At 40.9% G+C, this 27,636-nt stretch overlaps 1 protein-coding gene across 17 annotated transcripts in view; it reads left to right on the plus strand.

The window, feature by feature from the left end:
* SYNE1 (spectrin repeat containing nuclear envelope protein 1) overlaps window positions 1-27,636 on the plus strand; it is a 464,275-nt gene that overhangs the window by 355,697 nt on the left and 80,942 nt on the right. For all 17 annotated transcript variants that reach the window (XM_060029753.1, XM_060029751.1, XM_060029760.1 and 14 more), the window contains 11 exons: window positions 7,769-7,924; window positions 11,303-11,473; window positions 13,392-13,525; window positions 13,925-14,129; window positions 15,780-15,962; window positions 16,515-16,661; window positions 19,042-19,196; window positions 19,609-19,756; window positions 22,166-22,260; window positions 25,063-25,297; window positions 26,903-27,097. In XM_060029753.1, coding sequence (XP_059885736.1) covers window positions 7,769-7,924; window positions 11,303-11,473; window positions 13,392-13,525; window positions 13,925-14,129; window positions 15,780-15,962; window positions 16,515-16,661; window positions 19,042-19,196; window positions 19,609-19,756; window positions 22,166-22,260; window positions 25,063-25,297; window positions 26,903-27,097 — 1,824 coding nt within the window. The remainder of the gene's footprint in view (window positions 1-7,768; window positions 7,925-11,302; window positions 11,474-13,391; window positions 13,526-13,924; window positions 14,130-15,779; window positions 15,963-16,514; window positions 16,662-19,041; window positions 19,197-19,608; window positions 19,757-22,165; window positions 22,261-25,062; window positions 25,298-26,902; window positions 27,098-27,636) is intronic.

Below are 27,636 nucleotides of genomic sequence, written 5' to 3' on the forward strand. Positions count from 1 at the left end.
TGTATCACATTGATTGATTTGCATATATTGAAGGATCCTTGAATCCCTGGGATAAATCCCACTTGATCATGGTGTATGATCCTTTTAATGTGCTGTTGGATTCTGTTTGCTAGTATTTTGTTCAGGATTTTTGCATCTATGTTCATCAGTGATATTGGTCTATAATTTTCTTTTTTGCAATATATTTTTCTGGTTTTGGTATCAGGGTGATGGTGGCCTCGTAGAATGAATTTGGGAGTGTTTCTCCCTCTGCAATTTTTTGGAAGAGTTTGAAAAGGATCGGTGTTAGCTCTTCTCTGAATGTTTGATAGAATTTGCCTGTGAAGCCATCTGGTCCTGGACTTTTGTTTATTTGAAGATTTGTAATTGCGCTCTCAATTTCATTGCTTGTGATAGGTCTGTTTATATTTTCTAATTCTTCCTTGTTCAGTCTTGGAAAATTGTACCTTTCCAAGAATTTGTCCATTTCTTCATGGTTGTGCATTTTATTGGCATATAGTTGTTTGTGGTAGTCTCTTATAATCCTTTGTACTTCTCCAGTGTCGGTTGTGATTTCTCCTTTTTCATTTCTAATTTTGTTGATTTTCATCCTCTCCCTTTTTTTCTTGATGAGTCTGGCTAAGGGTTTATCAATTTTGTTTATCTTCTCAAAGGACCAGCTTCTGGTTTTATTGACCTTTGCTACTGTTTTCCTCATTTCAATTTCATTTATTTCTGCTCTGATCTTTATGATTTCTTTCCTTCTCTTGACTTTGGGTTTTCTTTGTTCTTCTTTCTCTAGTTGTTTTAAATGTAGGGTTAGATTGTTTATTTGAGATTTTTCTTGTTTCTTGAGGTGAGATTGAATTCCTATAAACTTCCCTCTTAGAACTGCTTTTCTGCATCCTATAGGTTTTGGGTCGTCATGTTTTCATTGTCATTTGTCTCTAGGTATTTTTTGATTTCATCTTTGATTTCTTCAGTGATCTCTTAGTTATTTAATAGCACACTGTTTAGCCTCCATGTATTTGTGTTTTTTACAGTTTTTTCCTATAATTGATTTCCAGTCTCATAGCATTGTGGTCAGAAAAGATGCTTGGTACAATTTTAGTTTTCTTAAATTTTCTGAGGCTTGATTTGTGACCCAAGATGTGATCTGTCCTGGAGAATGTTCCATGTGCACTTGAGAAGAAAGTGTATTCTGCCACTTCTGGGTGGATTGTTCTATAAATATCAATTAAATCTATCTGGTCTATTGTATCATTTAAAGCTTGTGTTTCCTTATTAATTTTCTGTTTGGATGATCTGTCCGTTGGTGTAAGTGGGGTGTTAAAGTCGCCTAATCTTATTGTGTTACTGTCAATTTCTCATTTCGTGGTTGTTAGCATTTGCCTTATGTATTGAGGTGCTCCTATGTTGGGTACATAAACGTTTATAATTGTTATATCTCCTTGGATTGATCCTTTGATCATTATGTAGTGTCCCTCCTTATCTCTTGTAACAGTTTTTATTTTAAAGTCTAGTTTATCTGATATGAGTATTGCTACTCCAGCTTGCTTTTGATTTCCATTTGCATGGAATATCTTTTTTCCATCCTTTCACTTTTGGTCTGTATGTGTCCCTACGTCTGACGTGGGTATCTTGTAGACAGCATATATATGGGTCTTGTTTTTGTATCCTTTCAGATCTTGTTTTTATGTCTTTTGGTTGGGGCATTTAATCCATTTACATTCAAGGTTATTATTATTATTATTTTTTTTATTGCGGTACGCGGGCCTCTCACCGTTGTGGCCTCTCCCGTTGCGGAGCACAGGCTCCGGACACGCAGGCTCAGCGGCCATGGCTCACGGGCCCAGCCACTCCGCAGCATGTGGGATCTTCCCGGACCGGGGCACGAACCCATGTCCCCTGCATCGGCAGGCGGACTCTCAACCACTGCGCCACCAGGGAAGCCCCACGGTTATTATTGATATGTGTGTTCCTATTAGCATTTTCTTAATTGTTTTGGGTTTGTTTTTGTGAGTCTTTTTCTTCTCTTGTGTTTCCCACCTAGAGAAGTTCCTTTAGCATTTGTTGTAAAGCTGGTTTGGTGGTGCTGAATTCTCTTAGCTTTTGCTTGTCTGAAAAGCTTTTGATTTCTCCATCAAATCTGAATGAAATCCTTGCTGGATAGAGTAATCTTGGTTGTAGATTTTCCTCTTTCATCACTTTATGTATTCTGCCACTCCCTTCTGGCCTGCAGAGTTTTTGCTGAAAAATCAGCTGATAACCTTATGAGGATTCCTTTGCATGTTATTTTTTTGTTTTTTCCCTTGCTGCTTTTAATATTTTTTCTTTGAATTTAATTTTTGTTAGTTTGATTAATATGTGTCTTGATGTGTTTTTCCTAGGGTTATTCTGTGTGGGACTGTCTGTGCTTCCTGGACTTGGGTGACTATTTCCTTTTCCATGTTACGGAAGTTTTCATCTATAATCTCTTCAGATATTTTCTCAGACCCTTTCTTTTTCTCTTCTTCTGGGACCCCTATAATTCAAATGTTGGTGCATTTAGTGTTGTCCCAGAGGGTCTCTGAAATTGTCTTCGATTCTTTTCATTTTTTTTCTTTTTTCTGCTCCTTGGCAGTTATTTCCATCATTTTGTCTTCCAGCTCAGTTATTTGTTCTTCTGCCTCAGTTATTCTGTTATTGATAACCTTCTAGTGTATTTTTCATTTCAGTTATTGGGTTGTTCATCTCTGTTTGTTCTTTAGTTCTTCTAGATATTTGTTAAACATTTATTTTCTCAACTGTGCACCTCCATTCTATTTCTGAGATTCTGGATCATCTTTACTATCATTACTCTGATTTCTTTTTCAGGTGGATTGCCTATTTCCTCTTCATTTATTTGCTCTTCATTTATTTATAGGTTTTTACCTTGCTCCTTCATCTGTGACATATTTTTTTGCTGTCTCATTTCTTAATTTTTTTTATGAGTGGGATTGTGTTCCTGTCTTTAGTGGTTGTTTGCCCTGAGGCTTCCAACACTGGAGTTTGTAGGCTGTTGGGTAGAGCAGGGTTTTGGTGCTGAGATGAGGACCTCCATGAGACCTCACTCCAATGAATATTCCCTGGGGTCTGAGGTTCTCTGTTAGTCCAGTGCTTTGGACTCAGAGCTCCCACCACGGGAGCTTCGCCCAACCGCCGGCTCGTGAACCAAGATCCCCCAATCTGCATGGCGTGGCAGAAAAAGAAAGAAAAAAGAAAAGAAAAGAAAGTAAAATAAGGGGGGTGGAAGGCCTTGGCTGTGGAGGGCAGGGCCTAAACAAGGGCAAGGTTTGGGTGGTGGGCGAGGCCAATACTCAGGACCCACAGGGCCGGAAAAGGCCCTGGGTGCTGTAGGGGGTGGGGCTTAGGTTCAAGGAACAGAAGGGGCCCAGGCGTGCCCCCCCACCGCTGGTCTCAGAGGGTGGGGGGACCTCACCTGTGAGCTCAGTGGGGCTCCCGGGCCTGAGTGGGCAGGGCAAACGCCCTCCACTCCTCTCCTGCTCCTCCTGGAGGGCCCCTCCCACCTGCCTCTCCTCAGCCTCCTTCCTGTGCCCCCAGGACCAATGTGGCCGGGGGGAGGAGGAGGCCCTGTAGGGCAGGGGACCAGCCCGGGAGCTCAGCAGGCTCCCCGGGCCCGAGTGGGCGGGGCAATCAACCTCTCCACTCCTCTCCCACTCCTCCCGGATGGCTCCTCCCACCTGCCTGTCCTTATCTCCCTGGCCTCAGGGGTGCCCATCCTGTCTGGCCTCCACTTCTCCTCCCCGCTCAGTCCCCCACGTCCTACCAGTTCACTTGGGGGTTCCTCCCGTCTCCTTGGGCATCAGGGTCCGCCACCAGTGGCCGGCAGGCATCCTAATTATGGGGAGATGCTAACTCGGCATCTTCCCACACTGCCATCTTGGCTCCGCCTCCCCAGACATCGTGTCATTTTATTCCTGCATGCTACAGTATGCCTCTCTAAAAGAAATGGACCCTTTTCTTATATTACCATAATATCATTATCACCACAAAAAAATTCACAGTAACCCCTGAATACTATTTAATGCCCAACTCATAACACTATTTCCTCAATTGTCTTTAAAATATCTTTTTTTTTAAGTTAATTTATTTAAACAAAGATATCAGAGTGTCCACATCCTCCATTTTTTCTTAGATCTTTTAAGTCTCTTTAAGTTTTTTTTTTGACACTGTTAACTTGTTGCAAAAACCGTAGACTGGACTCAGGTTCAGGATTGATTAGCCTGTGTAGTCCCTTGAGATGCTCTCCTCTCCCCTGTATTTCCGGTAAATGGAAGTCAGCACTAGAGGCTTGATTGGGTTCCGGTTCAACTCCAATGAGCCAGTGCTTCCCAGCGGACAGTGTTACCTCCTACTGTGTCCCATTGGGAAGACCGCGCCTGCTTGTTCTCCTGTTGGTGATAAGGATCTTGGTGTGGAGCGGGCAGACTCTAAATGTTTTCCAGTGACTTAGGACCACTTAATATTTCCTCAGGGATTCTTGTTTATACAAAAGAAATGTAAGCTGTTACAGCGAATGCTCTAATTTTTTTTTTAAATAATTCAGTAATTTGTAGTGTGTTACAGATTAGCCGTGATAGTTTTTATGTTTCAGCTTTCAAAAAGAATGGCCTTTGGTAATGATCTTCCTTCCAACCAGCAGTTTTTCTTTGGGGGCATATGTAAAGAGATGTATATTTCAGCTCTCAGTCAAAGCTTTTTGGTTCAAAAAGGAAGAGCACATGCTCTTGTCCTGGGCTGACAAGCTCATGGATTGCAATTTCGAGGGTGCATGAAAATGGTAAAGAAAACTATCATACAGGGAACTACCTTGAAATTAAAGGAAAAAACTTCACATCAGAAGATTGGTGTGTAAAAGATGGAAGACCAAAAACATGCATCAGCTAGTCTTATTGCCTTTCCGATCTTCCAGGAGCCAGTATGGTTTCAAGTAGTAGGCTATCAATTCTAAAATGTACAAGTAAACCAGAATTTCAAAATTTTACTTCAAAGGATGACTTCCTAAGTTACAATGTTTTCATTAAAATTAAAACATAATTTCAGCATTCACATTAGCAAGGTCAGTGCTTCCTTGTTATAATAATAAACTTGACTATTAAAAGACTGAAATATAGGTTAATTTAACTTTTCTTTTCCTTTATTTTTCTTCTGCCTTCTTTCCTTTTATTTTTCTCTTTCTTACTATTTTTTCTTCTCTTTAATGTATACTTTTTTCTGCCATTTTCCATTTTCTTTTTATGTACATGTCTTCTATTTAACACAGAGAGAGAGATTGCTAGCTGGAAAATGTAGCAGAAACTTGACCAAGTTTCACTCCTTGAGACCCAAACTTTTAACCCCCCAGAGGGTCACACCAGGCAGTGTCAGGAGAAACAGCTTCAAGTATGGTTGAAAGAACTTAACTCCAATGCCAATTTGTGATTTCAAATGAAAAGTCATTTTTTTTGGAAACAAAGAACAGAATGAAAGTAGACCACATAGTTATTTTGGGGGCATCACATATAAATCACAGTAGCCTAACTGGCAGGTTCCATTTGGCAGTACCACAAACCTTGATAAAAATTTATTGTCATGTTTGAGAAATGGTTCTTCTGGACCAGAGTGTAGAATTCAAGCCAGCATGCTTACATTGGTGACTGGATTCAAGCTTTATTTTGTTTAAAAAAATCTTGGATATTTTCCACTCTTTCAGAAGTGATTTATGAATTTGAACCAACATAAAAACTGATATTTATGAATTAACCCAAGTTAAGAATGATTTATTATTGCAAAAAAAAATGTTAGGTTTGGCTTTTCCCTTCGTTGATCAGAAACAGAATCATCTTTTAATTATTATTGGAGGGAAAGGAAAACACCTTTGTTTTGCACAAAATATATATTTCATTCCTGTTTTCCTCCTGGGTTTTGCTTTTACTCCAACATAAATGCACAGGACACTTAGGAGATGTGTTTCTAAGCAGTGGGTCATTCGTTTAATATTGCTCACTTAAAAAGTTAACATCTGTGGATAAATGAGAATAAATTCAATTCCAGTGGTTGAATTTTAGGATCATATTAAAGACAATGTTGGAAGGATTATTTATGGTTATGTAATCTTTTAGAGAAGCAGAGAGAAAAATCCTTAAATAGTAAAGTTCATTATGTTTTCTTTACTGTATAAAGGACCTGTAACACTGGTAACCACTATATTTATTCTCAGGTTAATTATCAGAGCTTTCAAAATACTGACAAAATTATAAAGTGAAAATGAAAGAACAGTTATTCAAAACAAAAACGATCTCTTTAGGCTACTAATTACATGAACTTCTAATTAATACATCAAGACAAAAATAGCTTCATAATAGTTAAGGAGAGAAAAATAAATAAATTTGCAGTGAAGCAGGGCAGATTACCAAATGGCTGAGTAAAATAAACTCTTACATTTGCCTAGTTTTTAACAGCTTAAAAGGGATTTCATAGATTTATTTACCTAATGTTATCCCCTTGCGATAAGCAAATGTATTATTATTCCTAATTTATACGTAAGGTAGGGAGTGATTAAAAGATTGCACCACACGAAGCAAAAATTAAAAGACGTACATTTGTAACTAAAACAGCCGAGACCAGGACCTCTCACTAGTATCCTATCCACAGCACTGCCTAAGCCCAAGGGACTTATCCATATGTGGATCATGACAGGGAGCTGGAAATCTTTTTCACAGAATTGAGACATTATCCAAACTTAAAATATTTTGCAATTTTCACTCTAACCTCCAAGGCCTACAATCTGCATATCTAGTTCTGGGGGTGTACTTCTGAATATGAGCATGTAACCAGGATCAGTATACAGCTTCCCACATCACCCCGACATGGATTTATTTACCTCTTCTCCGCAATTCCCATCTGCCTCCAGCACTGGGCTGGGAGTCAGTGGGCTCCGAAGTCTTGGATTCTGATTCTACTTCTGACCCTTTTGTGACTGGAGACAGGTTGCGTGACATAATCTCCCACTGTTCACCCATAAAATGTCGATAGCAGTCTCAGCCTGGCTCACTGAGCTTTCCAAAGTTTCAGGTGGCTTTAAAATATAGGTGAGGATTATGGTTAAGTGTGATCTCCAGATTGTTGCCTCATTTTCTTTTTTGAACATTTCATCCTGACCATCATAAATGCAAATTCTAAAGAAAATGAGCATTCGATTCATGAAAAGAAACTTGTACAACTTTTCATACTCCCTTAGAATCAGAGTATTTTAGGGAGAAAGACAGGTTAATAGAGACTCTGATTTTTCATCTGAAGAAACTGAGACCCTGTGGAAGTTTCTCACTTGCGCAAAGTGGCACACCTTGACAGTCACAGACATGTAACTAAATCTCAGATACTGGAGTCCGGAATAGCATTCTATTGCATTTCATCCCATGAGCTAGGACTGTGTAACTTTTCCAACAGCAAGATAAATGAATGTAAGAATATAAATCATGTTACCACTTCCAACATATATTTCTTTCCTTGTAGCGTCTTGAAAAAAATTATCTAGTGCCATTTAAATTTCGCGTGTTTTTTTGTTATGCTAATTTCTCGTGGAATGAAAAGAAAATTTTAAAAATTTAAATGTAAGAAGTATCACTCTGGAGATCCTCTCCTGAGAATGATAAGCTTTTCAGCTTAATAAAAGATTTTTCGCTGTGAGACTATAATGGCTCAATTTCAGTGTACCCCAGAGTTCCATAATAGAATAATTTAAAATGACTGTTTCTTCATCTTTCAGGATCTGGAAGATTTGATTAAAGCAAAAGAAAAAGAGGTAGAGAAAATTGAGCAGAATGGACTTGCTTTGATTCAGAACAAGAAAGAAGAAGCCTCCGGCATTGTCGTGAGCACGCTTCAGGATCTCAGCCACACCTGGGCAAATTTGGACCACAGGGTAACGTTTCTTCTGGAGAGCTGCCTCCAAGCCTGTGCTTGCCGTCTCATGTCCAAATGTGACATGGGTTTTGGTTTTCCTAAAATAAGTAAATAATCACGGAATCTACACAGCATCTGTTGGTGGTGTTAAGTCCACTTTATTCACCTTCTTTTAAAGAGCCTAGCTTCGGATGTTTCCTATAATTAACATGACTATGAACATGGCTTTTTTAATAATCTTATCCATTCCCATGTCCATAGATACCATCTAGGCACAGATGGTTCTCAGATGTGTATCCTCAGACTGGATTTCTCACCTAAACTATAGACAGAGACAGACACAGAGGGAAGTCCTCTGTAGACATCTCTGCTTGCATGACCATTGGACATCTCAAACTTCCTGCCCAAACCAACTCCCATTCTTTTTCTTTTTTAAAATTTTATTTATTTATTTATTTATTTTTGCTGTGTTGGGTCTTCATTTCTGTGCACAGCTTTCTCTAGTTGCTACAAGCGGAGGCCACTCTTCATCGCGGTGCGCGGGCCTCTCACTGTCGCAGCCTCTCTTGTTGCGGAGCACAGGCTCCAGACGCGCAGGCTCAGTAGTTGTGACTCACGGGCCCAGTTGCTCCGCGGCATGTGGGATCTTCCCAGACCAGGGCTCGAACCCGTGTCCCCTGCATTGGCAGGCAGATTCTCAACCACTGCGCTACCAGGGAAGCCCCCAACTCCCATTCTTCCCCTATAAACCTACACTTTCTGCCACCTCAGTTCATGACAACTCTACCCATCCAGTTGCATGGGCTGAAACCTATGGAGTCATTCTTCACTCCTCTCTTTCCCTCAGACCCACACAGAGTCCATCAACACTCTTGTCAGCCCTGTTTTCAGGATAGATCTAGAACCCAGCCTCTGCCCCCGTCTGTGCAGCTGGCACCTGGGTCTAAGTCACCGTCAGTGCTCGCTTTGATTATTTTCATGGCCTCCTAAATAGTCTCCGTGCCAGAGAAGTCCTGTTAAAATGGAAGTCAGATCACACCAGTCCTCTGCTCACAACCCTGCAATATCTTCCTGTCTCATTCAGAATGAGGCCAGGGCTTCCCTGGTGGCGCAGTGGTTGAGAGTCTGCCTGCCGATGCAGGGGACATGGGTTCGTGCCCTGGTCCGGGAAGATCCCACATGTTGCGGAGTGGCTGGGCCCGTGAGCCATGGCCGCTGAGCCTGCGCGTCCGGAGCCTGTGCTCTGCAACAGGAGAGGCCACAAAAGTGAGAGGCCCGCGTACCACAAAAACAAACAAACAAAAAACAACAGAATGAGGCCAAAACCATGCGCCTCCCGCTGCTAGCCCACAGGTTTCTTGTGCTTCTGCTGTCCCCCTAGTCTGGAACCCAGTGGTGTGCTCCACACTCGGGGACTTTGTCCCGGCTCTTCCCTGTGCCCAGAGCCCCCTCTCCCTGATATCCACATGGCCACTCCCTCTCCTCAAAGCCCTTGTTTAAATTCGCCGTCTCAGGGAGGGCTTTCCTGACCACCTTGTTTCAAATGACAGCCTTTGCATCCTCCCCTTACATGCCCTGACTCTCTTCTCCGCTTTGCTTTTATCTGTGCTGTTTATCAACTTCTAACATATGATGTGGTCTGCTCGTTTATTTAACTTCTCTCACTAAAACGTAAGCTCTGTGAAGACGTTTGACATTATGTGCTGAATAGAGAGTTGAATCCCCCAGTAAGAAGAATACATGTAACAACGACCCCTGCTCTGCACACACCTGTGCCAGTGGTTCCTGCCCGCACTTTCCAGAGGTGAGGGCTGAGGCACCAGCAGGTTAAGTGACAGGGACCAAGGTGTCCAGCAAACCGCTCTCACAGTCCACGTGATGGTCTCCGAGGGCAGCTTTCTAATTACCTTATCTTTAACCCGATTTTAAATCTAGTTCATTTTATTTTATGCACTTTTATAAATCATCACAATTCTTTAGAAACAATTTACCATATAAATAAATTGAGTGGTTCTTTCACAGAAACATCTTCTCATGAAAAACAAACAAAAATACTACAAGGAAGAAATAGACGATTTAGAAATTCTCATTGATCTCTTGGCTTTATGTTCATGTTTGTTCCTGACTTTCCTAGGACAGGCCCTGGCACCTGCCTGTACGTGGGAGTGTTGCCTCGTTTCTGCGGCAGCATTTTCTTAGGCCTTTGGCCCATGTGATAGTACCTCGATTGGTTTCAGCATTTTTGGTTATGCTAAGAAAAAGAGCAGAAAATTCAGGTGCAAGTTAATTTATATGATCTCTTTTCTTAATCATGGCCGTACTTACTCCATATTCAAAAGATTAGGAGTGAAATCCAGGGAGTCCAAAGCAGATATCTTTCTAAATGATACAGATCAAACTAAAACCTTTTCTCTTGCAGATAAGTACAGGAAAGAATGTTCTTGGATGTTTTATCTTAAGATATTCATTTGAGGGTGTGTTTGTGTGTGTGTGTGTGTGTGTGTGTGTGAGAGAGAGAGAGAGAGAAAGAGAGAGAGAGAGAGAGTGCGGGGTTGCACATACCTGGGATGGATCGATAGGTAAATAGTTAGATAGATAAATAGATAGGTAGGTAAGTAGATGGACAGATGATAAATAGGTTTCATTTCTTGGGACCAGTCTGCCTAGATTTACATCTAGATCTTTCACACTCTAACAGTATGATCTCAAGGTGATTTTTATAACTTCTTTGTCCCTCAGTTTCCTTAATATAAGATGAGCATAACGATCCCATCTACCTCATAAGGTTGTTATGAGGATAAAGTGGGTTAATGCATTTAAAACACTCATTTAATATGTTTCCTAAACTGTGGTATTAAATATACTGACCTTTTATCACTTTTATATTATAATATATACTATAGGTAAAGGTTTTATATATATATAACCTTTTTAAGCATTTCAATTTAGACTGCGTGATCAAAAGTATGAAAGGCTTAAATTTCAACATTGCTACATTTTACTTTTCAAATCGTTTTTTTTGTTGTTGTTGTTGTTTTTGTTTGTTTTTTTGCGGTACGCGGGCCTCTCACCGCTGCGGCCTCTCCCGCCACGGAGCCCAGGCTCCAGACGCGCAGGCCCAGCGGCCATGGCCCACGGGCCCAGCCGCTCCGCGGCACGCGGGACCCTGCCGGACCGGGGCACAAACCCGTGCTCCCCGCATCGGCAGGCGGACCCCCAACCACTGCGCCACCAGGGAAGCCCTCAAATCTTTTTTTAAATTTGAGTTTATTTATAATGCCTGAAATCCCAATGAAATTCTTAAATGTTAGTATTTTTCCCATCAATGCAATATATATTTATATATTTTATCACTTAAACTATTATGCAATTATAAGAAGCCTCTGTCTTTCAAAAGGTTGGGCAGTTAAAGATCCTGCTGAAGTCTGTGCTTGACCAGTGGAGCCGCCACAAAGTGGCCTTTGATGAGATAAACAGTTACCTCATGGAGGCCAGATACTCTCTCTCCCGATTCCGTCTGCTGACTGGATCTTTAGAAGCTGTGCAGGTTCAGGTGGACAATCTTCAGGTAAGGGATGAATTGAACCCATCCTTAAAATCCTTTTTAATTTGAGAAAAATTTTTTAAAAATGAGCAAATGCAAACATCATCCTGGAATAATTGGTGTATATTGTTTACATTTAATTATTTTAAAAATATTTAAAATTAATTTTACCTGCTTTATTTGTTACATAACCAAACTTGCCTGTGGATACCAAATTCTGGAATAACTGGTATATAACTAAATGATTTTTTTAATCATATAAATATCCCCATGAATGTATTTTATAAAATGATTTTATACGCAAATCAATCTCCTGGATCCATTATTGCTGCCTTTTATATCTTCCCTTTCTCTTATTTATCCTGCTTTTCTAAACACATTCTACAGGATTAAGAAGAAAACAAAGAGAAAAATAGCAAACGTCATAAAATTTTAAACCATTAAGTTGTTTTCTTTGCGTTCAGCAGAATGTCAATGGTGTGTACATGTAATCCTCCTTTTCTAGCACTTAACTGCTTGGTTTCCTGTGTGTCCATCATCAGTGTATTCATCCAGGAGGACATTGCTGCTGTTTGACTTAAACAGCACACTGTCCTGTCTTATGTCACTGCTCTCAATCAGCTATGGCCCTCACTCGCCTGCACACCTGGGCGCTCTCACCTGCCATTGCCCTTTCTCCCTGGCTAAGTAACGCAGCCTATGGGATGGGCAAGTCAGGCCCTGAGGGATGGGATGACAGCCTCGCGTGTCCCTCCTTACATCGGTCCACGTCCCTGGCTTGGCAATCAAAGTTTATATGTTGCTGACATGATATGCGTACTTTCTGAAGGGAGTGCCCTTTTTTTGGGTGAGGCAGGAGGGAGGAAGGATAAAATAAGCATATACAGTTTCCTTCTTTTGAGTGTGTGCATGTGCGTGTGTGTGTGTCTGCGCCGCACGGCATGTGGGATCTTAGTTCCCCACCAGGGATCAAACCTGTGCCCCCTCCATTGGAAGTGACGAGTCTTAACCACTGGACCGCCAGGGAAGTCAAAGTACATACAAAATATGTACTTTGTAACCTTGTACATCCAAAGTACAAGGTTAAATGTCTGTAAACCTTAAACTAGTTGTTGCAGATACTAAGAATCATTAAAGCTTATTTTGAGAATAGTAAGTTTAAAAAGACATTTTATAACTTTGAGGAGGTTAGAAGTACTTTTTAATTGAGCTTACTCTGTGTTTCTCATCTTCTGTCTTAAGATATGAAAGGACTCAGGGTCTATTCCTTATATATTTTGATTTGATGGCAACCATATATCAGTGGTAAGTGGAGACTGGATTTTTGCAGCCTGCTTCACCTATGGAGTTTTACTAAGAACTGAGTCTATCACTTCAGCAACATTTCCAGGGAAATATCTTTCTTCACTGGTTCTTGGTAGACAACTCCACCAAGCCTATAGCCTGCCTAATAAATATTCTTTGCAAGGAAGAACATCAGAGATAGAACTTAGAGCTGGTACTCAGAAAAGCTATGCCTTCTTAAAGTCTCACTATCAGGAATCTCTGGTAGAGCAACTTTGGGTAAGTAATAAAGCAGAGATCTGGACTTTGACCTTGAGCAGCAAAGAGAACCGCAGTATAATGGATTGCACACCCAGCAGCCCCACACCTTCCTCCTCGACGGTGGACAGGGGCTCCCCGTGTGAGCTTTCCCAGCCGAATTCCAGCTCCCACTCCAAGAAGTCTCAATTGTTAAGAACCCTCCTCACACCCATAAGAACAAATTCATAAAAAAGAAAAAATGGTTATCTAAAGAAAGCTCATAAAGCATTGGGGCAAAGTCATGGTTTTTGTACTTGTATGTTCATGTCTATGAAAACAGCTATAAATTACCCTTAAACTTGATCATTAGAATTTTTAGATCCTGTTATGTCATCTGTGGCACATTTCCTTTGGGCAGAATCTTCAAGATGATCTAGAAAAACAGGAAAAGAGCTTACAGAAATTTGGCTCTATCACCAACCAACTGTTAAAAGAGAGTCACCCGCCTGTGACAGAAACTCTTACCGATACACTAAAAGAAGTCAATATGAGGTATGGGACGTGCCGGTTTTACACTGTTGCTCATTATTCATATCACGATCTTATTATAAATAACCATACAATTAGAACACTGGCATTTTGAATTTGAGCTTTATAGGTTCTATTCTGTTAATGTTTTCATTTTCACAAAATGAACTCAAGGGTAAGTAAATGTAGTGGAGATACTTAGAAAGGAATTAGAACTGCGGTATACCCCAAGATTGACCTCATCTCTACTACCTACCCTTGAAATATGAGAGTGAAATGTTACTTTTTATTACGTTCGATAGAAATGAGACATCTGCATTATTTCCATATTCACATGAACCAGGATCATGAAAAATAAAATAGTAAATAACAGCATTTGGTGAGAGGTGGGAATCAGCCCATGAGTGTTGCTATCGTTTCCAGATGGAATCACTTGCTGGAAGAGATTGCAGAGCAGCTGCACGCCAGCAAGGCCCTACTTCAGCTTTGGCAGAGATACAAGGACTACTCCAAACAGTGTGCTGCTACAGTTCAACAGCAGGAGGGTCGAACCAATGAGCTCTTGAAGGCAGCCACTGACAGGGACATCGCGGACGACGAAGTTGCCACATGGATTCAAGATTGCAACGTATGTTCAGGAACTATCGCGTGTTACCAACTTGTCAAGCTTAGACTTCTCAAGTTTAGCAGGGCTGGTGCTGCTGTGTTTAAGCTTTTGTTATGTCTCTATGTGAGACAACTATCCAAAAAGAATTGTTTCAAGTATCAGAGAGGCTGCTAGGTTTTCAGAACACAGTTGCACATGTAACAGATTTAAGAGATCCCCTCCCGTTGTTTTATTTTTAAAGAGTTGTTTTCCCATTTTTCTAATGGAATACAGTCCATGTGAAAGACTTAGGCTATCTGTTTTTACAGAGATGGTCAATATAAGAAATGACCGTATGAAGAGTAATGTTACATCTTTTAAAATTCCATTGTTCCAAGGTATTGTCCAGTGAGGTCCATTATCTCTTACGTAAGCATCAACATAATAATTTCTTCTAAGAACTTAATGGTAGGAAGAGGTCTTTCTTTCCTGATTTATGGGTATACTTCTTTTTAATAGCTTTTTAATATTTCTCTTTTTCACTGCAGCTGCCAATAACCTACTTAAGGTTTTCAAGAGCAATTCTTCTCTCGTTTCACCTATCACATGCCTCTTACTATTTGTCCTTATTTGTCTCTATTTTAATTAATTTATTTCAAAGACCTTCTTATAAACTTTCCCAAATCAGTTATTAGAATTAGGCAATAAAAAGCACATAAATAAAAGTTTAACCCATTCTAAGACCTTCACATGAAAAATGAATAATCACTTTACAGCTTAAGATTTACAGTAAATTCTGTGCTTTTTGATTTCTCTTTCCACATAGTTTATCTGTATGAAATTTGTCATTTTCAATTTTCAGTCCTCCTTCGTTGAGTTATGCCTGTTCTAGAATCTAGTGTTTGAGATGATTGCTGTGAATTTTCTGATCTCTCTGTCAGGGTTAAAGTTGCCCTTTGTTTTTCCCCTTCTCACTGTAGCCCCTGCACGGGTGTAGCAGGCTCTGCTGTCTGTGTATCTGGTGGGGCACCAGCAACAGGTGGAAGAATCAGTCAGTTGTCATCCCTCAGAGGTAGATGGAAACGAGAAACAGGGAATTTCCACCAGCTTATTAATTTGGAGCATATAAAAGAGTCCCACAAAAAATGGAGGCGAGAGATATCACAGAAAAGAACGGAGATAGAGTCTACCCTTCCTGCCGCTCACCAGAGCCATAGCTAGGGCGCTGCACCCACCAAGAGGGGAGGGTGTACTGTAACCACTGAAATGTGACCGCGCATATAGTTCCTCTCTTGTGTGTATAGTATTAAGTCAAAAAAGGTAAAATGTAGCACTGGGTTTTCAATTTGATATCAATTACATGAAGAGGCAGGAAAAAACTGCCAAAATGTTTTCAGTTATTGGCTCTACTTGTAGATCATGTTTTTCCTTGTTTATATAAGTTTTTCTGCATTTCCCCAATGTCCTACAATGAACCCATGTAGCTTTTACAATAAGAATAGTACATTTTTTTAAATGTTCATACGCATACATGTTTTTAAAAATGGAATTCAGTTCTTGATTTTCTTCCTGCAGGTGAAGGTTATTTAGTGTAATAATTTGACAAATAAGAATTGAGTGTTTCTAATTGTTTATAATAAGGAGGACACTTAACATGTTGTTTCATGACGGGCATGTTTTCATCTGCTGTAGGACCTGCTCAAAGGACTGGGGACAGTTAAGGATTCCCTTTTCGTTCTCCACGAGCTGGGAGAGCAACTCAAGCAACAAGTAGATGCCTCGGCAGCATCAGCCATTCAATCTGATCAACTCTGTTTGAGTCAACACTTATGTGCCCTAGAACAGGCTCTTTGCAAACAGCAGGCTGTGTTACAGGTACAGAGCTCACATTCACCAGGTGTTATAAATTGGGCATTCTATAAAACCTGGGCATAAACACAGGAAAAGAAAAATTTTTCATCATCGAGGCAATGCCTCCTTCAAGACCAGAAAGTTAAAAAATAAACAAACTTGGAAGTTCCAATGGGGTCAAGGGAACGTGGGAGCCTTGCACTTTTCTCTACAATGTACTTTTGCCCCCAGATCAGTGCTTCCTTCCATGGTAAAATATGTTCAATTAATAGACATTAAGTGGCTTTAATGTTAACAGTCATGTTTACCTGACAAGTTTTTGCAAGAATCAGAATATATTTCTGTTTGATAATGTAAAAAATAACTTTAATTGGTTAATTAATGGTACGTAGAAGTAATGCTAAGTGTTTAGCAAACTATATAAATAAAAAGAAAATTTTAATTATTGTAGCCTTGTCTTTTTAGGAATGGCATCTTGGGAATGGGAATTTGGCACAAGATTATGAAAAATAATTTTAATATCCACTTGCCCTTTCACTAGATTTCTAAATACCAGTTTTCTTTTGTGAAAAAAAGGCTGGAGTTCTTGACTATGAAACGTTTACCAAGAGTTTAGAAGCTTTGGAAGCCTGGATAGTAGAAGCTGAAGAAATACTACAAGGGCAGGACCCTAGCCACTCGTCTGACCTCTCGACCATCCAGGAGAGGATGGAGGAACTTAAGGTAAGTGTGTTCAAATCCTCGTCCCAGATCTTCTATCTTCAAAGTCCTAAAGAAAACTCAGAACTCCTGACATACGCCTACTTTCTGTTCCCAAGGAAACTCTTGCCAGCTCTGCTTTCCTCTTCTCTTGAGAGGAGTGATGGCACTGAGCTCAAGCTGATCTCGTGGTCCGTGTTGGGAGACCCCCAGGAGCAGCGCTAAGATCCACCTCACTCCTCCTCCTGCCTCTGGTCCCTCCCTGCGCCCAATCCATCACCTCCTTCATAGCTCTTGAACCTCCCATGTCCATCACTACCATCATCCACTCCTACTTTACGCTGTCCGACCTTGCTCAGGGGCCAAGGCCACAGCCTCAGGCTCTGTGGACCTCTTTGCAGCAACCTCTCTCCCTCCAACCTGTAGCTGCCAGAATGATCTTTTTTTTTTTGCGCGGGCCTCTCACCGTCGCGGCCTCTCCCGCTGCGGAGCACAGGCTCCAGACGTGCGGGCTCAGCGGCCATGGCTCACGGGCCCAGCCGCTTCGCGGCATGTGGGATCTTCCCGGACTGGGGCACGAACCCGTGTCCCCTGCATCGGCAGGCGGACTCTCAACCACTGTGCCACCAGGGAAGCCCGATCTTTTTCTTTTAAAAGGTTTTACTTAATCATGAACGACTTTACAGTAAATAACACAATAGACATGCACATTTTATTACTATTATCCCTCTGCTTAAAACCCTCCATGGCTTCCCACTGCTCTCAGGATAAAGATCTGTGTGAAGTATCAAGACCAGCAATAGCCGGCTTCCACCTCCCTAAGGGTCTCGCCTTCACCACCGTCTGTCTCCTTCTCCAGGCACTTGGGAGCTGCAGTGCTTCCTGGCGTCTGTGTGTAAGATGCCCATCCCCCGCTTTCTGAAGTCCATTCCTCGTCCCCAAAAGGCATCAACTCCTGGTCATTTTATTCAGAGTCACTCTCAGAAAGCCTCCCCTTCTGTCCATGGTCAGGCCCCCCAGCGACACAGTTTCATAGCCCAGTGTTATTGTTCTTCAGACTTTCATCGTACCATCCAAGGATGTTCATGTGATAGGTGACTGCTGTTCTCTCTGCTATTGGAATAGTGTCTTACTCTTTCTGAGCACCAGGAGAGGGACCGTGGCATGTCAGTTTTGTTCACTGCTGATGTCCACCCGTGGAAATTCTGCCATCTAATAGTTTGCTTTTGGCTTCGACAGTTGGCAAGATTTATTCTCTCTTCAGGGTTATGAGCCTTTTGCAGAGCACGCCAAGTGGACACACACAGCCAAAGGTGTCCTGACCTTTTCTCCTGCCTGTAGCCGGTTTCCTAGATGGAGTTACGAATGCCCACAGAACCAGGACAGGCAGCTTTGTCCTGTGTGTGAAGGGAGGAAAGCGATCTGAAAGCATACACTGCTTTCTCAGTTGAGTCTCACTAACTTTGGGGTTGGGATCAAGGACCTAAAACTGAAGCTCTTAAGATAATGGGTGGTGATTCTGGAGCTCAGGTGGGATTGTGTTCCATCCAAGGAGAACCCAACAAGTCGTGTTTACCTGGCTCTACCACTTACTAGCTGGGTGGCCTTGAGCAATTTACTTAGTGTCTGTGCCTCTTCTTCCTCATTGTAAATTGGGAATAGTAGTGGTTCTTACCTTATGGGATTGTTTTGAGGATAAAATGAGTTATTACCTGTAAAGCTCTTATAACAATGCTTGGTTCATATGTACTCAATAAATGTTAGTTAGCTATTACTATTATAACTAATATTATTATTAAATAATAAAGGAGCAGACTAACATGGATAAATGAAATATAAAGGGTAAGAAATAAGTCCTTTCAGTCATCAGCACAATTTTCAGCCTTTATCAGTTCAAGCAAGAATTACTGGGCTTCCCTGGTGGCGCAGTGGTTGAGAGTCCACCTGCCGATGCAGGGGACACGGGTTCGTGCCCCGGTCCGGGAGGATCCCACATGCCGCGGAGCGGCTGGGCCCGTGAGCCATGGCCGCTGAGCCTGTGTGTCTGGAGCCTGTGCTCCACAACAGGAGAGGCCACGGCAGTGAGAGGCCTGCGTACGGCAAAAAAAAAAAGGAATTACTTATGAGTAAATAAATCAAGTAAATAATACACGTAAACTATTAAATGTTCAATAAGGGATAGTGAGTAGCTATAGCAGCAACAGCAGCAGCAGCAGTGGAAGCTGATGAGGAGATGCAGCTTTGCTTCCTTTGCAGCACTGGAGATTGCGAGGGGGTGGCCTAGGAATGCAGAGGAGACCAAAGACCAGCTTCTTCCTGAAATCAGAAGATCGCTGTGCACTTTTGAAAGAGCTCTGCCTTTTCTGACTGTGGTGCTAAATCTAGTTTTGCATCTTGCTTTCAGGGACAGATGCTAAAATTCAGCAGCATGGTCCCAGATTTAGACCGGCTAAATGAGCTTGGATACAGGTTGCCCCTAAATGATAAAGAAATCAAAAGGATGCAGAATCTGAACCGGCACTGGTCTCTGATCTCCACCCAGACTACAGAAAGATTCAGGTAGAGTAACCCAGAGATGTTTTGGCCACTCTGAAATATCAGTAGAAATAATAAGTTCATGATTTGTGTATATTTATAAATTCTAGATCTTTCCAATGTTATTCACACAATTTGAACTAAAAGTGAGAAACTCAAAATGTGAAGTGATTTCCCATGTTTAATGTACTGAATATTGTTTTAATCAAAAAATAAAATTTTATATAAGAATATATTAAAGATACATAATTTTGTCATTTAAATTTCTTTTCTTCAATTTTCTTTTTATTTTTCACAAAATTTTACTACCTAACATGAAAGCTTTGTGGAGGTCAAATTAGAATTGGAACAGAGAATATTTAATCTAGTTTTATATGCTGAAGGTATAAGAAAAAAGCAACAGCATCACCATTATTCATTTTCCTTCTTCTGTCAGTAAGTTACAGTCATTTTTGCTACAACATCAAACTTTCTTGGAAAAATGTGAAACATGGATGGAATTCCTAGTTCAAACAGAACAGAAGTTAGCAGTAGAGATTTCAGGCAATTATCAGCCTCTTTTGGAGCAGCAGAGAGCACATGAGGTAAGTTATGCCAGTACATTTTTGGGTGATAAAATTGTTTTAGGCCTTGTAAGATGCTGCAAAATGCCATGTGGAAGAATGAAAGTCCTGTAATGTGTGCTGAATCTGCTCAAATGCATGCGATGTTTTTGCCTTCTTTCTTAAGCTTGAAGTTTCGATATCTTAATCACAAAAATGCAGTCCAGTCTTTATTCCATAGTTGGTTATAAGCATGGGGCAGGCTTCAGTACCCTGCAAGGTATGGTGCCAGAATTGTGGTAAGATAATTTCCCAGTTGAATTACAGACTACACTAATGTTGTCAAGGCTAGTTTCATTAAGAGATTATGCTTTGATCAAAAGTCTTTGATAAATAAAAATTGTGAGTTCTTTAAAAAACAGATACATATTTTATACTAGGAAATCAAACTACCAGATATCTCCAGGTGTGCCTCTTGATCAAATTGCATTATAATCATTTCTCAAGAAACATCGAGAAAGAATTAGATACAAAAACAAATTAATCGGGCTTCCCTGGTGGCGCAGTGGTTGAGAGTCCGCCTGCCGATGCAGGGGACGCAGGTTCGTGCCCCGGTCCGGGAAGATCCCACATGCCGTGGAGCGGCTAGGCGCGTGAGCCATGGCCGCTGAGCCTGCGCGTCCGGGGCCTGTGCTCCGCAACGGGAGAGGCCACAACAGTGAGAGGCCCGCGTACCACAAAAAAAAACAAAAACGAATTAATCAATTTGCAATTAGTCTCTATTTTGCTATTTACTGGTGTAACTAAGTTGCTCCCGTGTTTATGAAATATACACAAATGGAGAGATAGGATGCAGCTAAAGCAGAGAAAAGCTTAATGCTGGACTTTAAAGAGAATGAAATTAATTTTAAGACATTTTGCTTAAATTTTTTAAAATAGAGAATTTAAATATGTGTAAGGGATTTTTAAGTCCAGTTTTGTAGAGTTGACCAACAATGACGTAATATACAATGAATCAAAACTAAAATGAGATAGTACCTCACACACACTAGGATGGCTACAATGAAAAAGAAAACAAGTGTTGATGAGGGAATAGAGAAATTGGAATCCTCATACATTGTTGGTGGGAATGTAAAACGGTGAAGCTACTTTGGAAAACAATTTGGGAGCTCCTTAAAGTGTTCAACATAGAATGACCATGTGACCCAGTAATTCCACTCCTAGGTATACACCCAAGAGAAAGGAAAATATATGTCCATACAAAAGCTTGTACCAGAATTTTGTTCATTGCAGCATTATTCATAATAGCCCCAAAGTGGAGGTGACCCAGATACCCACTAACTGATGATGCATACAATAAAATGTGGTCTATCCATTTAATGGAATACTATCCAGCAATAAAAAGGAACACAGTACTCATACATACTGCAGCATGGGTCAACCTTGAAAACGTTATGCTAAGAGGAAAGAAGCCAGTCACAAAAGACAGTAGATGACCTGATCTCATTTATATGAAACATCCAGAGTAGGTAAATCCACAGAGATCAGTGGCTACCTAGGGCTGGGGGGACTGAAAGGAGATGGGGAGTGATTGCTAATGAGTATGGAGCTTTTGGGGGGAGTTATGGCAATAGTCTAAAATTGATTGTGGTGATGGTTGTATAACTCTGGAAATATAATAAAAATCATTAAATTATAAATAGGTGAATTGTATGATATAGAATTCTATCTCAATAAAGCTGTTTAAAAAACAGTGAAAATCTGAAAGATTTTCTCTTGAGCTTTTTTAGTAGTGAAACAATTTTTTTTTTTTTGTGGCACGTGGGCCTCTCACTGTCGTGGCCTCTTCTGTTGCGGAGCACAGGCTCCGGACGCGCAGGCTCAGCGGCCATGGCTCATGGGCCCAGCCGCTCCGCGGCATGTGGGATCTTCCCGGACCGGGGCACGAACCCGTGTCCCCTGCATCGGCAGGCAGACTCTCAACCACTGCGCCACCAGGGAAGCCCTAGTAGTGAAACAATTTTATTAACTGAGTTAAATTGAAAAACAGTGAGTTTATAAAAAGGGTGGATTTTTTTCCATTCTTCAACTTTTTAAAAGGTCTTAAGTGATTCTCTGTCTGAAAATGGACCATATTCTGCATATTAAAAAAAAAACAATACAAATTATGTGTTAACTAACTTTATTAGGTGATTTTGAAAGGAAGAAGGGAAACATAATTCTACCTTTAGTCACTTAGTTTTAGTAAACAAAAACTAAACTGTATCTTTAAGTTTATCTTAATTGATGGTTTAAAAATATTCTTACATTGCAGGTTTTCATATACAACCTGATTCAGCTGGAAATATTTTTCATAGTCTCGCTTGAACCAGAATTTTTGGAAAGTTATTGGAGAACTGGTCACTAAAATTAGGAACTCTAAATTATGTTTTTCTTTTTTAAAAATAACAGTTGTTTCAAGCAGAGATGTTCAGTCGTCAGCAGATTTTACACTCGATCATTGTTGATGGACAGCATCTTCTAGAACAAGGTCAAGTTGATGACAGGTAGGATCTTCGATATATTATTATGAAGAAAGGTTCCAGTAAATTAGCCATTTTCTTTTGAATGAGCAGGTTAGAGGGCATAGAGCCCATCTTCCTAAGGCAATTGTACTGGAGAGGAGCCTCAGAAATGGGAGGAAAGACTTGTCTGAATCTCTGAAGTGACTAAGTATTGAATCTTTTTAAAGAAGTGCTGTTATGTTACATGAAGGACGTAGAGTAATTGGAAATCACCTAGCCAACCTTCACTCGTTGTCTGTAGGGGACTAGCATTAATGAATAGATGAGAATGAATTGTGTCAGTGATGTATCAGTGGTTTGTCAACAGATGCTTCTAATGTTCTCATATGATAACAGAAATTTTATTCCTCAGAGGAGCGTAGAGATCACTAGACCATCTCTCTTGTTTACAAATGAAAACTTGAGGCCCAGAAATGTGAACTGATTTGACCAAGGTCACATAACTAAGTAGCAATAGCATCAAGCCTACCACTCGTGTACCTTGTCTTTAGTCAGGACCAGCCAGGTTTCCTATACCATGATAACACCTCCACATTTGAAAATGGTTTGCTGACTTCAGTCAGATTACACTCACCCTGAAACCCTGCTTCCTCTTTATTACTTAGCAGATTATCTCTGTATTAAAAATGCAGAGGGAAGATCTAGCTCCTCTTCAGATTTATGGCGTATGAATTGGCAATTTCGTCCTATATTTACATTTCCTAGTAACAGTGTTTACTCTACCCCATGACTTTCTGTGGTGATATTTGGCATACACACCTCATTTATTTTATCACATATGTATGTGTTTTCCATATTTAGAACAGTAGTTGTGATTATAATTAACTTAGTTTTTTTTCCAGAAAAATAGAAAATAAGTCATTATTTTTATTAAGAGCTTTTTTTTTAAAGTTTTGGAAGCAATTTCAGTTTTAAGTGGATGTTTCTTTGGAAGTACATGAAAGATTTTCATGATTAAGCTTGGAACAACAAAATGTGATGCTATATTTATTCTATCCTAAGGAAGCCAAACTTAAATGTGAGCTTTACTAAGAATTTAAGGCCTTCAAAATAAGACACATGCAAGTGCAATTAACTTATCTTTTGCTTTATCCTCCCTACTCTGTAACAATATTATAAAAGCTTGAGTCATTAAGTAAAATAAAATGTAAAATTCATGCTCAAGCCAACATCTATTAAATTTTAAATGTTAGCAGGGAAAAACACCAAAGAGATGAACATGGGAGGATGGGAACCAAGGGTAACTTTGAAAGTGAAAAAAATTACAGATGAGAGCCTGTTGACAAATAGGAAGGTCCTAGATTACAAATGTATTGCGTTTTAAAAGTTCGTGTATACGTTTTGTTTTTGAAAGTTCAAGTTCAACATTGAGCCCAGTGTCATGTTTTGAGTCGTTCTTCATGCTGACAGATAGCTCAGAGCAGCTTGGTTCTACAAAGTGAGGACGGAGGCTCCAAAGAGACCCTGGATGGCTAGCTGATAGTGAAGCAATATATAGGGTACTCTTCTCCAAGCCCTGGAGTTAGATGTTTTCAGAGATGATAGATGCTTGTAACTTTTAGGGAAGTCTCATGAACCTAATTCATCATATTTGGTTCTACTGAAATTAGATTATAAATATCAGAATTGCCTCTCAAAACCAGAAGCACTTAATGACATATTTGGTTACAAAATCAAAGTTTATGGTGGCCCTCGATAATAAGAGGTATCAAGAATATAGGAGCCCAGGACGGTAAATCCCACTCAGAGCAGAAGCCCCCCACAGGAGGGAAGAAAAGCAAGACTAGTAACATAGAGAATGAGCAAGTAATGTTACACTTTAGTACTAAAATGTGTGAGTAACACTGTAATCTACAAAGACACTCATTCTATTTGATCCTGGACAAACCAGTTCTAAAGCCACAGTTGGATGTTAAGGAAAACATAATAAAAAACTACCAACATTTTTTAAAGGTAGTAAACAGAGGTAGGAAGAACCAACTACAAGATCTGAGATGAGTTAGCCTGAAATTGAGAAAGCGTAAATAAAATTGAATATCTCTAACTATATGCACAACCTTTATTCAGAAAATGATGACTAGATAGTTTTCATTTTGCTAAGAACAAGTGAAGTGGGCTTAAAACGTTAGAAGGGATGATTTAGATGAGTTTGTGAAATCTGCTAAAGATTAGGACTGTCTACTGCGAGGGAATACTGAGAGTTTATGGAGTACAGTTTTTAAAAACATTTTTACGTAACATAGTTTTATTTAAATGGTTTACGATTCCAGCTAAAGTAACCCAGTCTTGTTCATCCCAAGTGACTTATAACTGTAGCTGAAGACAGAGGTTGTAAATAAGCTGGGCCCCTCCTTTCCTGCTGTTGCGTACACAGGATGCTGCCACGTGCTGCATACGTTGCTACAGGCACGTTCAGGGGGCCGTTCGCATCGTAGCTGCTGCCCTACACTCTGTTCCCTCTCATGCACTCTGAGAGAGGGTAAATGACAGTTGACCTTACGGATATGTCTTCCACCTGTGCTAAGATGTGAACACACTCACCATTTGCAAACACTGATAGCTTAACTGTTATTAATTTTTTAAATTACTTTCAGTAGACCTGATAACAGATCGTGGCATGATATATGAAAACCTCTGCCCTAGATCAGTGATCTCTTAGGGCTTAGGGTCATCAAGCATGTATGTATGTGTGTATGTGTGTATGTGTGTATGTGTGTATCGGTTGATCATATAACTACATCCAGGATAACGGTGGTTTTCCTTATGTAATTATTTCTTCACCAGGGATGAGTTCAACCTCAAATTGACCCTTCTCAGTAATCAGTGGCAGGGGGTGATACGCAGAGCCCAGCAGAGGCGGGGCATCATTGACAGCCAGATCCGCCAGTGGCAGCGTTATCAGGAGATGGCGGAAAAGCTTCGGAAATGGTTGGTTGAAGTGTCCTATCTCCCCGTGAGTGGTCTCGGAAGTGTCCCAATACCACTGCAGCAAGCAAGGACCCTCTTTGATGAAGTGCAGGTAAGGTGCAAAACAGGCGGTTTTTAAACCTCGTCTGCATTTCCGCTGCACACTTTCCCCTGGCCTCGTTTCCTCAGAAGGATATTAGGGTGACACTGGAATGAGGACAAGCATTGTTCTCAAATGTCAACAGAAATATATAAAATGATGGCATTACAAAGCCCATATTTAACAATGAAAGTAGGGCGAGTCCCAGCCTCTCACAAAGACTGACTCCGTTTCACCCACCAAGGCCTCCCAGCAGCTCAGTGAATCCCAGCGTGGATGGAAAGGCAATGACAAGGAAAGGAAAACTTTGCACTGATTATACATGTTTCACTCATGAGCAGTTTAACTGAAGTATTCCAGAAAAGATGAAAGACTCAGTCCTGTGTGAGCTGTTTGTCCATTCCCCTTGCTTTCCCCAGCCTGGGAGTTTGGGAGTCCATCCTCTTAGATGGAGACCACCACACCCTCTCATCAGTCCCTCCCAGTATATTTCATAGGCTCCTCTTGTTTTGAAGGTCACTGTTCTCTGCTTCCTTTCTCCTCCTCGCTTCTCTGGGAAACCTCATCTATACACGTGGCTTCCACTACTCCCTACCAGCAGAGAAGGGTCAAGTTGGTATCTTCTGGTCACGTTCACCTCCTGAGCCTCCAACTCATGTATTCATCCCCCTTTTAGCTTTATATCTATGTGTATCACAGACATAATATACTCCATGGTTCCAGTAGAGCCTGTGATCTCTGGATCAACCATTCTCCACCAGTCCATTGCACGTGTCCAAACCGAGGAAACATCACCGGCTCTCTGGTCTATCAGTCAGCAACGCAGAGTCATTCCAGAGCTATACTCTTCATTTTATCTCCCTCCCCATATCTTATATCCCTCAAGTCTCCATCCCTACTGCCACTACCTTAGATTAGGTGCTCATGGTTTCTTGCCTAGATAGACAATAGCTTCCTAACCTGTCTTAAAGTATCCAATATATGGCCTTCCATTCCATTTTCTACCCCACCACTTAATACTCTTCCATGAATCTCAGTCACTTTTACTATAAAAACCAAATTCCTGTGCAAGGTGTGGTCTGGCGTCATCTTCTCCCACTCTCTTACGGGAATCCTATACTCCAGCCACTGAAAGCTAAGTCCAGTGTCCTGAATTCGTCATATTTATCCTGTATAGCAGATTTGCCCACCCTATTTCTCTGCGTGGAAGATGTCTTCTCCCTGAGTCCTGGCTCTCATCACAGCAGATCCTTCTTAATCTGGTTGTGTTCCTGTGTCTTTCAAGACTCGTGAAGGCTTCACCATTTGAAGAAGCCTCCCTGTGCACCCAGCGTGGGTCAGATGTCCCTCTGTGCCCCTGTGCATCAGTCTCATAGAGCAGTTTTCCTATTGCATCGTGATTGCGTTTAACTTGGGAGCAGAAACTAAGCTTTCTGTGTGGAATTCTCATTTATTTATACATTGCTTCACTCAGGCCCAAAGTACTGGGTCAGTAAAGCTTTTTGGAAAAAAGAGGGCATGTTATGTATGCAAAATTTTAGGATTATTTAAAAATACTTCTAATGGGGAAATGGTAAAGAGAAGGATGAGAAAGTAAAAATCTACGCTTTCTTTCAGTTCAAAGAAAAAGTGTTCCTGCGACAGCAAGGCAGCTACATTCTCACTGTGGAGGCTGGCAAACAGCTCCTGCTTTCTGCCGACGGTGCAGCTGAGGCTGCCTTGCAGGCTGAACTCGCTGAAATCCAAGAGAGATGGAGATCAGCCAGTGTGCATCTGGAGGAGCAGAAGAAAAAACTGGCCTTCTTGTTGCAGGTAAGTTCGGCTCTTTCCTCCCGTAGGCCCAATGCAGTTTAAAAAGCCCTTTATTACTCAGCCATAAAAAGAAACAAAATTGAGTTATTTGCAGTGAGGTGGATGGACCTAGAGTCTGTCATACAGAGTGAAGTAAGTCAGAAAGAGAAAAACAAATACCGTATGCTAACACATACATATGGAATCTAAAAAAAAAAATGGTCTGAAGAACCTAGGAGCAGGACAGGAATAAAGACGCAGATGTAGAGAATAGACTTGAGGACACGGGGAGAGGGAAGGGTAAGCTGGGACGAAGTGAGAGAGTGGCATGGACATATATACACTACCAAACGTAAAATAGATCGCTAGTGGGAAGCAGCCACATAGCACAGGGAGATCAGCTCGGTGCTTTGTGACCACCTAGAGGGGTGGGATAGGGAGGGAGGGAGGGAGACACAAGAGGGAGGGGATACGGGGATATATGTATATGTATAGCCGATCCACTTTGTTATAAAACAGAACCTAACACACCATTGTAAAGCAATTATACTCCAATAAAG

Source organism: Delphinus delphis, chromosome 14 (assembly GCF_949987515.2).
Source record: "Delphinus delphis chromosome 14, mDelDel1.2, whole genome shotgun sequence".
NCBI lineage: Eukaryota > Metazoa > Chordata > Mammalia > Artiodactyla > Delphinidae > Delphinus > Delphinus delphis.